This window comes from Phoxinus phoxinus (genome assembly GCF_949152265.1).
Source record: "Phoxinus phoxinus genome assembly, chromosome: 1".
In the NCBI taxonomy this organism is placed as follows: domain Eukaryota; kingdom Metazoa; phylum Chordata; class Actinopteri; order Cypriniformes; family Leuciscidae; genus Phoxinus; species Phoxinus phoxinus.
The window spans coordinates 40,593,141-40,605,906 of NC_136876.1; the positions used below are offsets into that span (position 1 = coordinate 40,593,141).

Genomic DNA, 12,766 nt, shown 5'->3' on the forward strand with positions numbered 1-12,766 from the left:
AAATTGAATGCATCCTTGCTAAATGAAAAAAACAATTTATTTATTTATTTATTTATTTTTTTTATCGGACCGCAAACTTTTGTATGGTAATGTACATATTATATATATATATTTAAAAAAAGGAATTGAGAACAAAATAACAATAGTGTAGTTTCATGCAATGACACGGTTTCTGAAAGCGTCAGACGTCAGTAAGATCATAGAAACAGCCTATGACTGCTGATGAAATTAGTACAGGACTCGACAGGCCTTCAGACTGGGTGCCAAATGGTGACCGAAACCCACGACAACAGACGAAACCTGGCAGCACCGTGGGGGTAGGGAGGAGGGAAGTTGCGGGGAGGGCCAACGAACCGAAGGAGCAATGAAAAAGCACAGTCAGTTACACGCAGGCCCGCACTTGTCCTAAACAGTGAGAGGGGGAGTAAGCGGAGCATCTCTCAGCTGTCGTTCTCGTAATATCATTATGTTTTTATGGTGACTGAAAGGCTTACTGTTGAACCTTGGGAGGGAAAAAGAAAAAAAGCTTTCTGCTGATGAAACCGTTTCGCTGAGCTGATTCACCACTACATCACCACACAAACCGAACATGGCAGAATTGCTAGAAGAATGAAAGAATACAGTTACACGGCAAACCCCTAACCATAAGTCTGAGTAATAATAGCAAGCAGAACAGTTAAAGTAAATACACAACGTCCTTGTGGGACACCGAAGAAAATAAGCTTTACCTTAGCCATCTGAAAAAGATCCATGAAATAATACTCGCTGTTAGGGCTGTCACAATACCTCATTAAAATGAAATACCCAGAAATGGCGCATTTCAAGGATGAGAATCTATAAACCGCATTATTACTGTTTTATACGGCTGCAACAACTAGCCTAATCGATAAAACGATAATAATCAATAATGAAAATCATCGACAGTGAATGTCATTATCGATTAGTTAAAGGGTTAGTTCACCCAAAAATGAAAATAATGTCATTAATGACTCACCCTCATGTCGTTCTAAGCCCGTAAGACCTCCGTTCATCTTCGGAACACAGTTTAAGATATTTTAGATTTAGTCCGAGAGCTTTCTGTCTCTCCATTGAAGCTGTATATACAGTATACGGTCCATGTCCATAAAGGTAATAAAGACATCATCAAAGTAGTCCATGTGACATCAGTGGGTTAGTTAGAAGTTTTTGAAGCATCGAAAATACTTTTTGGTCCAAAAATAACACAAAATAAGACTTTATTCAGCATTGTATTCTCTCCCGGGTCTGTTGTCAATCCTTCACAGTTACGCTGATGGCGTAAGACGCTGATGACGTGTTATCTGGTGCGCCCGAGCTTCATTTATAGACTGAGGGAAACGCACGCTGTAAAAGTCTCATCCGCGACATGCACATTTACGCACCATTAAAAAAATGATATCCACACAAACAATGTAGAATAGCTTGAATACAGCGTGCGTCTCCCTCAGACTGTAAACGAAGCTCGGGCGCACCAGATAACACGTCATCAGCGTCTTACGCCATCAGCGTAACTGTGAAGGATTGACAACAGACCCGGGAGAGAATACAATGCTGAATAAAGTCTTATTTTGTGTTATTTTTGGACCAAAAAGTATTTTCGATGCTTCAAAAACTTCTAACTAACCCACTGATGTCACATGGACTACTTTGATGATGTTTATATTACCTTTATGGACATGGACAGTATACTGTATATACAGCTTCAATGGACGGACAGAAAGCTCTCGGACTAAATCTAAAATATCTTAAACTGTGTTCCGAAGATGAACGGAGGTCTTACGGGCTTAGAACGACATGAGGGTGAGTCATTAATGACATTATTTTCATTTTTGGGTTAGGGTTAACCCTTTAATGCACAATGCAAAAAACTTCCGCCAGCCGTGTACAGCACTGAATAACATTTATGTGGACAAAATGCGGAGTAAAAATAAATAGCGGAGGAAAAGGAGTGAGCTGTTGTGGGATAGGTGCGTGATTCAAGCCGTCCAAAACATGTGAATTCTTAATTTTAAGCATCAAGCGAATGCATAAGCGTGATATTTAACGTTGTTTCCCCTGTCAAGTGCTTTGACAGATTGTGCCGTTTAATGTGTGAGATACGCATTTTACGGTTATATCCTTATCTGTAAATGTTACAAACTGTTACAAATCAGAACGGCTCGTCCTGACAGTCTGCGTTAAACTTCAGACTTTACCGAATGAGCGCCGGGACATTAAAAGAGGAGACAATTAATATACAGCGCAAAAATATGAGTTTTGCTGAAATATGTGTTGTTGGACGTTAAATATAGGTTTAAAAGTCTACATGTAATTCAAGTAGTTTATGAGAGTAGTAACTGTAAAGGAATAACAGCGTGCAATTGGATATGAATGTAAGACGTTTCTTACATTTACAGGATAAAGAAAGGACAGTAACAGTAACTGTGTCCAGAGTAGGGCAGTCACATTTGAGAAAAATCAAATTCGAACGGATATCAAATACCAAGCTATGTATTCGAATATATTCTGACTATAACATACAGCCTGTAACACGCTTTCAAAATAACACGCTTTTTTAAAATAAAAAACAAACGATCTGTAAAAAATGCGCTAGACATGGCACTTTAAAAACCGGATAGTATATTTGTAGTTCGATTACGGATATTTCACGTCATGTTCGAATGCATATTCGAATATTGAATAAAAAGTGACAGCCCTAGTCCAGAGTGAACGCGTGTATTCCTGCAGAACATTACTCTAATCTGTTAACACTGAGTTTGTGTTTATATTTTTTATATTATCTTAATTTTGAATGCAGAGATTTAAACGGTCCCTTTGTTTTATAACTTATATAATGTATAGCATGGATATATAGTGAATATATCTATAAGTTTTCATAGCATTCAGTTCAGGCACATTTGTTTGAAGGCCTGCATTGGGTAGGATGTGGAATAGTGTATTTTGTTAAAAAACTAAACAAAAAACTAAAACAAAAAACAACCTGGACTTTTTATCCGATTATTCGAAGTAATAATCTACCAACTAATCGATTATCAAAATATTTGTGTACACATATGTACATGAATACACACACACACACATATATATATATATATATATATATATATATATATATATATATATATATATACATATACATACGTTTTGTGTTTCATAGCAAAGTGTTGCACTGTTATTTTTTATTGCCACAATTATTATTTTTTTGATTACTCACTTAAAGGTGAACTATGCAGGTTTTTTACCTTAACTGAACAGCTTCGGAGTCATTGGAATGGTTATATAACTTTTTGGGGGTTGAATGGTGGTCGTCTCGCACCCCCCATCGCCTGTGAGCGGAAAAAAAACCAATGCAACTTTGGGTTGACGGGCCGCCGGCCGCAGCGTCAGGAAGTATCGCGTGATATCAGGTCTCGCGATGTAACGAATTGCTTTACGGCAAAAAAAATAAAAAAAGACCTCACGCTGTTCGAACCCGAATGAAGACGACGTTGTAAAGAATGTCCCGTCTGCTTTGATGTCGTTGATCTACTAGCCTCTGGTATCTGAGAGTCGCAACAAGTTTTTCGACAGTGTTGTAAAATATCTATTCCGAAGCTGTAGGGGGAGCTCTATAGAGAAACCTGCGAGCAAAAAGCGAGAATACAGCGAAGAAATTCCCGAAACTGCATAGCCTTGCTTTAATCGTCAAATTTTTTTTTTTTACAGATTATTCGATTACCATAATAGTTGTTAGTGACAGATCTCTTGTTTCTTTCGGTCCAAAACCAAAAATGAAACATTTAGTCCTGGTTGCTTAGATGTCATTTTTAACACCAAACCTAAAGCTACAAAACAAAAAGCATAAACATGAGGTCACAATTGAATTTGTTTTCTAAGAAAGATCTGAACTTGGTCCAAAAACCATGACATTTCACGTCAGCAATAAGCATACATTGATCAATTACATCTAATGCTATAGTGAAATATGAGAGAACACCACAAATACATTTTCTTTCATACGTCAACCACATGGAATCTGTGCAGATTTCCAAAGAATCAACTCGATCTACACAGCCTCCACCCCTTGCTTGTTATTTTATCCAGTATTTAAGCTTTATATAATTTGATAATGCTTTCAGATACCAATAACACTCTCAGCATTGGTTAACACATTTTACCATTATTAAATGAATTCTGCAGATTTTCTCTTAAAATCAGTGTAAAAAAAAATCTCATCAGTCATGTTTATCAAAGCATTACTCATTTTTTTTTTTAAGAATCTTTAAGCAGGTGTTCAACTGTAAGTCCACAAAAACTTGTAGTCCATTAAAGAGCTTTGGCAGAAGTGAAGACTGTCAAGTAATTATTTTGGTTTAATTGTCATACAAAACAACCATATGACTTCCGAAGACGTTTTTGCTGTTGTTGTTATTTTTGGAGCTCAAACTGTAAAAAAAAAAAAAAAAAAAAAAAAAAGAGCCATATAAAGATTCTTAAAATTTTTGGGAACTTTGTGTTCTTTTGGTTTTTACAAATCAAAGGGAGTGGTTCTCATTGATTAATGGTTCTCATTTCAGGGTGAAATATTCCTGTAATTTCCTGTCTAAATGATCAACTTCTTTTGTCAGGTTTATACACATTTTTTCCTAAACATTTTCATCGCTTATCCATGACTTTTGAGGCAAATATTTATGATCTAAATGTTCCATTAAAAGTCTATGTACAATACATATGTCAAATAAGAACACAAATCCATGTTAAAATGTATCATAGCACATCTTAACTAAAATGAATGAATGAAGGAATGTGAGTGTGCCAGACGTTCCGCCATGCGGAGAACATAACGTCACACGACTGAATGCTAAGCATTGTAATTTGTTTAACCAACATTATCAATTAAACTTAAAAAAAAAAAAAAAGATCATATATAGTAATCGTAGCACAAATGAATAGGACAGAATAAAGAAACAAATGAAAGTTGTATTCAGGTACAGAAATACTACATTGAAAAAACTAAATTAAAAAGATGAATCCTTAAAATTAAAATTACAAATGTTATTCAGTCAGTTATTTAGTTTGATTAACATTAATGACACAGACGGCAGCAGAATTATTAGGCTGCTGTCACTTTAAGATCGAATGCATGAATCCAATATACTGTTACACGTTTTCTTTCTCAACTGTTTACGTTCACTTAAGGCGGGCGTACACGGTGCGAGTTCGGACACTCGGGAGGTCGTGAGATATTGCACACATTACGAGTCAGTTAAACTGATAATCGCGTCAAAGCAGCTGGTACACGGCACGACTGTCCTGCACAAATTTTATCCCGAGCCGGCGGCAATCACGTGAGCATTCGCGCTAAACACAGAGACCTAGAGCTTTCAATGTTGCAGGCAATAGCTTCAGATAGAAAAATGACAGAAATGTGCGTGCAAATGATCTGTTGAAAAGCAGATAACAGTAGCCATTCCGTTCAACATAAAAAACAAGAGAGAGAGAGAGTGTGTGTGTGTGTGTGTGTGTGTGTGTGTGTGTGTGTGTGTGTGTGTGACAGTGTGTGCGCACGCTGTGTGATTGCTGCCACTATAGCCCCATCGATCTAGCCAGTGACGTGGTTGTGTATGATTTGGCAATAGGGGATAGCCTATACGCTGATGAAAATCGGGCCGACTCCCCGAATTTTTTAAACATGTTTAAAAATGATCGGGAGGTCGAGAGGTGCTCGTAACGTGCTCGGCTCGGCTCGTAATTCCTCTCACACGCTGCGAGCCGCGACCATGCGAGCATCACCGATTTCCACTCGATTTGTCCCGAGTGAAGAAATCATCTGCGAGCTCGTAAAAACAGCAAAAATCGCACCGTGTACGCCCGCCTTTACCCGACAGTGTTTATGAGGATACTTGCCAAGACGGGCATTCTGACTTAACTTTTGTGTGTATTTGGCCGTTTAAATGCAATGAGCCGCACTTACTATAAGCCTTACAATATACGGGAAACAAACTGTAATAGATCTATATCTAACCTTACATTCCAAGATTACTTTAATTTGACAGTAAAAAAACTGTTGAATAGTTGTTGGAAATAAAAAGGAACAAATCATCTGATAATTTACAGTGAAAAGCCATAAACAGACATTTCCTGTATGACACTTTTGATTACAATTGATGGTTTTTCATTTTAATATTTAAATTTTTTCTTAGTTTTTTTGTTATCAGTTGTTATTCAATTATTGTTGATTGCATTATTTTTGTGTATTTTTGTATGACACTGTGCACACCTTCTATATATTAGTATTTACTTCAGCATGCGAAAAAAGCCAATTATTATGGTGTTTGTCAGTATATTTGAAAGGTACAAAACAGATATAAGTAGCAGAATGGCCTTGCTAAAACATTTTTTATATCATAATTGGAGCTGAAAAAGCTAATTGTACATTTCATTGTTGTTGCTCCTCATACGGAGTACTTTTAATGTTCTAGCAGATGCATAGACCAACCGACTGAACTGTACTTCCTCAGTAGGGAGAGGTTTTGAGCTATAAGAGGTGTATAAACTGGTTTTAAGGCGGTAAATAACTAAAGCCAGGAGAACAGGTATGAGAGGAGGCTCTTATAATCATTGTCCTTAAAATCTCACTAAAACGTTCTCTATATATGTCCATTAAGTGAGAAAAAAAAACTGGATGCCTAAAATAGAATTATATAAATCCGTAATCTTCCTTCAAATATAAGTTGCTGTGACAGAATTTTCTGAAAATAATTACCAGGTAGTGAGCCAAAGTGAGGTGAAAAAAAAAAGCCCATTAATCTTCAACACACTGTAGGGCTTGCTGACTAAAGAACAAATAGCCCTCAGTATGTGTGCTGCAGATCTGCTGCCCAGCCTCACTAATCAAATTCCACAGCCTAACCTCACTTACAAAAAAACTATTTTCATTGGACAGAAAGTGTAACCGTATTGTCAACAGAGCCACCCAAGTTGAGCTGTCATTTTCACCCGTCACTGACATCAGATCAGCTCTCACCACAGTTGGTTGTGGTGCAAAGAGCTTTCATACTGGAGAACATCCAAAAACACCTTCACAGAGATCTAAGAAAGGTCACGTCAAATGCTTGTATAAATAGTGGGCGACCAAGGAGTCAGTTTGCTATCCAGAGTTGAGAAATAATTTATTTTCATTTTCATATTTAAGATGAATTAATCTGATCCATACGCCTGGGAAATCTGTTGAGTTGGATTATTTAAAAGAATAAATAACAGTAAAGTTAGCTCTGTGAATTGAGAGCCTTGAGTATTATATAAAATCTTGTTTGTTTTGTGTGTGTGTGTGTGGGGGGGGGGGGGTTGAGTATGGTATGGGATGAGATATTAACCAAAGTTTGATACCTAAGGTTGGTAACTTAATTAGCAAATTTGCCATAAATAATATGCATAATGTCTCAGTCAGTGGTGGTGTTGGGATCGTACATACCTGGCAATCTGGTTGACATAAGGCTTTAGTTCGCTTGGCTCATAGGCACGGGCGAAAGCCCAGCACACGTAGCAGGCTGCATCACGTACATTTGATCCCAAACTGCATGCTCCCCTTTTTTCGTCATATATCAGAGCTTTGAGAACCAGAGGCACCACTGTAGGATTCAGAGACAAAACATTAGTATGCAAAAATCATTATTTTAAATATTTAAATTCATTTACATATACGTTCATGCATATACAGAAGTCAACATTTGAAGGGGATCAAAACCTTGCATCAAAGTTATACATGAATTTTGAACAATAACCGGTCTTGTCTTAAGACAACTTTGATTAACTTTTTTTATCCACATCAAAATGTTGACTACTGTACATATACATATGTACACACATACAGACACAGACACACAGGGCTACATATACATACATACATATAGATATACATAGGCCTACATATATTTATTATATATGTTTGTGTATGTATATATATAACATAATAAATGTTTTCTGTGAAGCTGAATTTTCAGCATCATTACTCTGTACTTTAAACTTTTTGTGAAAACAAACTTTTTTCAAGTTTTTTTTAGATAAATAGAAAGATTTTGTAACATTACAAATGTCTTTACAGTAACTTTTGATTCGTTTAATGCATCCTTGCTGAACAAAAGTATTACATTCTTAAAAATAATCTTACTGACTATAAACTTTTTTTATATAATTATATAACTAGAATATAACATAATATTATAATGTGTGTGGTGCATAAATATACACAGACACACACCAACAAAGAAGAGAGTATTGATAGTTGACTTATCGAAGGTCCCTTCTTACAAGGAACTCTCTTCCCAAAACTTAGGTGGGGTCATAATTTGAAGTATTAAGAGTTTATAATTCATGCTATATGTGCAAATTAATGATAAATACATTTCAAAATAAAACTTTACCATTAAATGTATACAAACTGAAATCCAGCGTAAATAAAATAACTGCTCAGAACAAAAATTTTCATAATCATGGAGACACATCAGGTGCAGCACACATTTGGCTCCATGCAAATCTCACTGGTTGTCCTTAATATCTCCACACCCCTCTGACAACATCCTCAAACCTGCTTTACACCTAACTCTACCACTCCTGGGCTAATTCAACCATTTAGGCGAACAAAAGCCAAAAACAGTCTTGTCTGGCTTCTAGTCCATGTGGACGCTCACTAACAGTTGAGACAGAAGGCAAACTTGCAATGTATCGTGGCTTGGGGCTTGCCTAATATTAGGCACATTGATGCTGCCTCAGGGCTCTACTGCTTGGGCATAGACTCCACCCCACAGAGTCAACACCTCAGAAAGCAAGAGACTCATCAGACTCATCAGAAACGTGACAGAACACCTAAAGAGCAGACACCTGCGTTCAAGGACAATCATATCAGCCAAACTTTTCTACTGTGGGACTGTCATAAACTTCAGGAGGTCCGCGGTGGACATAATCCATTGACTATACTTCTATCATCACGTGGAATCTGAAAACAGGTAAGGCTGTAAAAGCTAAATCACTAAGATGTTTAATGGCAACTGTTATTATTGCTGTTTGTATGTACTTCTAGCATTTGTTAAGGCTGATGTACTTTGTAGCAGGTGTTTCAGGGGTAGATCTAAATTGCTGACTACAGATGCACCTGTTAGAGCACATCTGGCAGAAAATTGCTCTTTTGTATAAGCCATGTGGTTGTACACATACAGAGTCTAAACAGTCAAAAATGTACAACAATTCTCGTTTTATGCTAATATTACAAGATTTCGGTGTACCCATAGAAGAGTGATTTGAAACAAGAAAACAACGCATAATTCAGCAAAGTGAAATTTCACAATACAGAAACGTTCTTTTAATTTGTGCCTTAAGGAGGGAGCGGCTTGATATGAAACATGGGAGACAAAACCTGAGCCACCACTTCTTGCGACAGCTTGTGACAAACAGGTTCCTTAAGGCGGAGTCATTTTCTGCATAACTTGCCTGACAATCTCTTTCTTCAATATTCCTGCTTCCCAATACAAACCTTCAGGCCTCAAAATCTTTGCACACTTACCAGACCATTATGTATCCTCATTGTAGTGAAGAATTGTAGAAGCCAATTATTTCAATCACGGAAGCAGTCCAATTGATTACTAATGTTATAACAGATTAAATTTCATTCTAATACCTCTGGTAGCTTCTCTACATTTACCCTGTGAGTAAGTTCAACTTTTAAATGTCTGGAGTTTGTATCTTGCAAGTAAGGTCATGCGAAACAGGTGTATGTGGTTTCCCACGCCATCAGGTTTTGATGAAGGGAAGCATGTTTCTACAGGCCTACCCTGGCTTCACTAGAGCATATAGAGCATGCCATGCTAACACGCAGGCCAGCGAACAATACAGAACTGCTACAAATTAGTTGAAAAGCTTAAGGGACTGTGAACACACAAACTCCCTTTATATAAACCTAAAGTAGAGACCCAACAAACAGCAGATGCTCTGGTCCAGTGTGTGGCAGAACTGTTAATTATATTTTTTTTCTTCTGTTAGCAGATAAGGCTGACAAACCGCACAGTGTTGGATTGGAACAACTGCACAAGTATGGACATTCTCCAGGGGAGAAAACCGAAGAAACCCCATTACATTCCACGCCCTCCTGGCAAACCATTCAAATATCAGTGCTTCCAATGTCCCTTCACCTGCAACATCAAGTCTCATCTCTTCAACCACATGAAGTACAACCTTTGCAAGAACTCCATCTCTCTGGTATCTCAGCGCATGGAACAGACAGGAAAAACAACCAGAACTTCCCAGAATAATCTTCCTTTCAACCACAACAGTAAAGAGCCACTCCTGGAAGCTGAAGCCAGCAAACCTATAGAAAGTGTCAGTGACAAGGTTGAACAAGAGGAGATGGTTAAAGAAACAAGACAAAAGCCTGAAAGTCCCATCAAGGAGGTCAGCAAGCAAATCCCAGATGCAGTCCGTGATATTAGGGACAAAAGTGCAGACATAAACATTGCACAGAACAAATTATATTCTGCTTTCTCACCAGTTGCGCGAACAGGTGAAAGTGAAACTCTGTCTCCACGCAGAGACGATCAAACATCTTCATCCATTCCTCAGTTCTACAATCAAATGGCACCTTGGGCCCCACCTGCTTCCACAGCACCTCTTCTTCCTCTAATACAAGACTATCCTTCATACATGGTACCTGAGAGGCCACTGCACTCCCTCTACACGCCTTACCCACACAACCAAGCAAACACCTCTGCCTACCAAGTCACACCCCGGGAGACCCAGAGACCTCTGGTGCCATCACCTTTGGTCCCGCCTAATCCTTCTCTTCTCCACCCTTATCACTATAGATATGCTCATTCTATTATACCCGGTCCACCTCTACCCTACAGCGTCTACCAACACCCTGAACTATCCATGTCCTTACAAAGAACTAGGTATCTTCCTCTGGATGTATACAGCAACAGATTTTATCCTCGAGAGTACGGAGGACACCTGGTCCCTATATCTCATTCGGATTCTTACAGCAGACTTTCTGAGGACAGGGCTGTCCAAAAGCACAGCCCAGGAGACAAAGGTACTCGCCAGAGTCCTTTAGCAGGATGTGCCGCCTCTGGGTCGCCAGACAGGCCCAGTACCGCAGATGTCATCCAGCGTATCCCTGTTACAATTAGGCTCGCTTCCAATGGGGAGTCCCTCCCAGTCAGTCAATCACAGCATGTCTTACAAGGGGCAACTACAGCAACCGACAACTTAACTAAGAAAACACATGGACAACCTCAAGAGAACGTGTTACAAAAGAGCGAGAGGTAGGTAAACTATGCGAGACATAAAGGCCCCAGACACTTTGTAAGACAGTCAAATAAAGCAAGTTAATGGTTTCCCTAATCTTAACATTTGTATCTTGTTTTCTCTTTTTTAGGAATGACCCACAAACCACAGATTCTGCAAAAGGCAGTGAGATTTCATCAGAAAAGGAAGAGGATCAAGAAAATGAGGAGGAGCCAGGCCCTCTTAACCTTTCAAAGAGGGACCAGGCCGTATCCAGTCACATGACACACCAATACTCTGACCGAGAGCTCCATTATGATTCAGAAAGTAGTCAAGAGGCACCGCTCAACCTCTGCCTCAGGGGACAGTCCAACAACCAAGCCTTGCCCAACACCACAGGCTCTGAAACTCCAGAAAGACAAACCATCATAAACGTTGAGGAATCCATAATTGCTTCACCCAGAAAACAAGAGCTAGACCCATGTGACCAGAGGCACTCAGCAGCCTTTGCTCTGTGTCAGCTAGCTAGCTCAAGGAACATTTTCAAGGACTCCTCTATTGATCAACAAGAAATGGCCGAGGGCCAGAACAGCCATCACCTTCCTCCCCCAGACAACTGCCCAATAAAAGACACTCCAGACATACCCAAACGGAACACACGGGTGCTGGGACAAAAACGGGCAAACAACAGACCTCTGAGGCACAATACCAAAAGAGCAAAGGTAAAAGAACCGTCCCGAACTCAAAGAAAGAGGTCACAAAACTGCTGATGCAGAGATTTCAAAGAATGGACCGCTGCAATTCAAATATTTTCTAGAAAGGCGTTCCAGTGAAAAGATCAATACTCAAGAGACTTTACAGGAAGAGATGGTCAACATCTTTCAGCCTTCATGGGATCAATTCAAAGACTATGCATAATTGGTCAAATTTATACATTTAATCCAATGTAAGTTGCTTTGAATAAAAGCTTCTGGCTAATGCATGCAAATGTAGATACTTCCAAAATACAACATTATGCACTACTTTGGAAAAAGAAGGCACCCCAGATTGTATACTGAAAATCTTTTGCTCTTTGACAGACTTACAAAAGTATGTATCAATTCATTAAAAGGAGCTGGGTGGTGGCATTTCTTTTTTTCTTTTTTTTTATAAAGAAGCTTGTCAAACTTGCAGTATTTGAATAAAGTGTTTGCATAAAGTGAAGTATGTTTGCTTATGAATGTTTTGTGCTGAGTACGGTCAAGGGGAGTTACAATGTTTAGATTAAGATTATAGCAATCATTTATGTCAGTGGGTAAACTTAAAACCAATAGTTTTCAAATTTAATACAATGGAGAATAAAAAAGAGAATACAAGCCAACCATCTGAAAGACGCGAAGGCAGCAGGAGTCCTCTCCGGCCTAGCTCTGCAAGAGCCAGGCAGCCCCCGTGCCATGCATTATCTGTTTCCTGGAAACTGCAATATGCACAAAAAATACCTTACTAAGTATTTGAT

At 38.5% G+C, this 12,766-nt stretch overlaps 2 protein-coding genes across 4 annotated transcripts in view; one reads left to right on the forward strand and one right to left on the reverse strand.

Annotated features, from left to right (window-relative positions):
- tbcd (tubulin folding cofactor D) overlaps positions 1 to 12,766 on the reverse strand; it is a 54,934-nt gene that overhangs the window by 32,795 nt on the left and 9,373 nt on the right. For both annotated transcript variants that reach the window (XM_079619414.1, XM_079619413.1), the window contains exons 13-14: positions 12,633 to 12,727; positions 7,472 to 7,628 (exon numbers count right to left, since the gene is read on the reverse strand). In XM_079619414.1, coding sequence (XP_079475540.1) covers positions 7,472 to 7,628; positions 12,633 to 12,727 — 252 coding nt within the window. The remainder of the gene's footprint in view (positions 1 to 7,471; positions 7,629 to 12,632; positions 12,728 to 12,766) is intronic.
- On the forward strand, positions 8,607 to 12,580 carry znf750 (zinc finger protein 750). Of its 2 annotated transcripts, none has more exons than XM_079619433.1 (3): positions 8,607 to 9,002; positions 10,036 to 11,309; positions 11,423 to 12,580. In XM_079619433.1, exons 2-3 carry the CDS (start codon positions 10,084 to 10,086, stop codon positions 12,039 to 12,041), a joined length of 1,845 nt encoding a protein of 614 aa, XP_079475559.1. In that variant the 5' UTR covers positions 8,607 to 9,002; positions 10,036 to 10,083; the 3' UTR covers positions 12,042 to 12,580. The 2 variants fall into 2 exon arrangements, with proteins under 2 accessions (XP_079475559.1, XP_079475558.1); XM_079619432.1 differs by having other exon boundaries at positions 8,652 to 9,002; positions 10,033 to 11,309.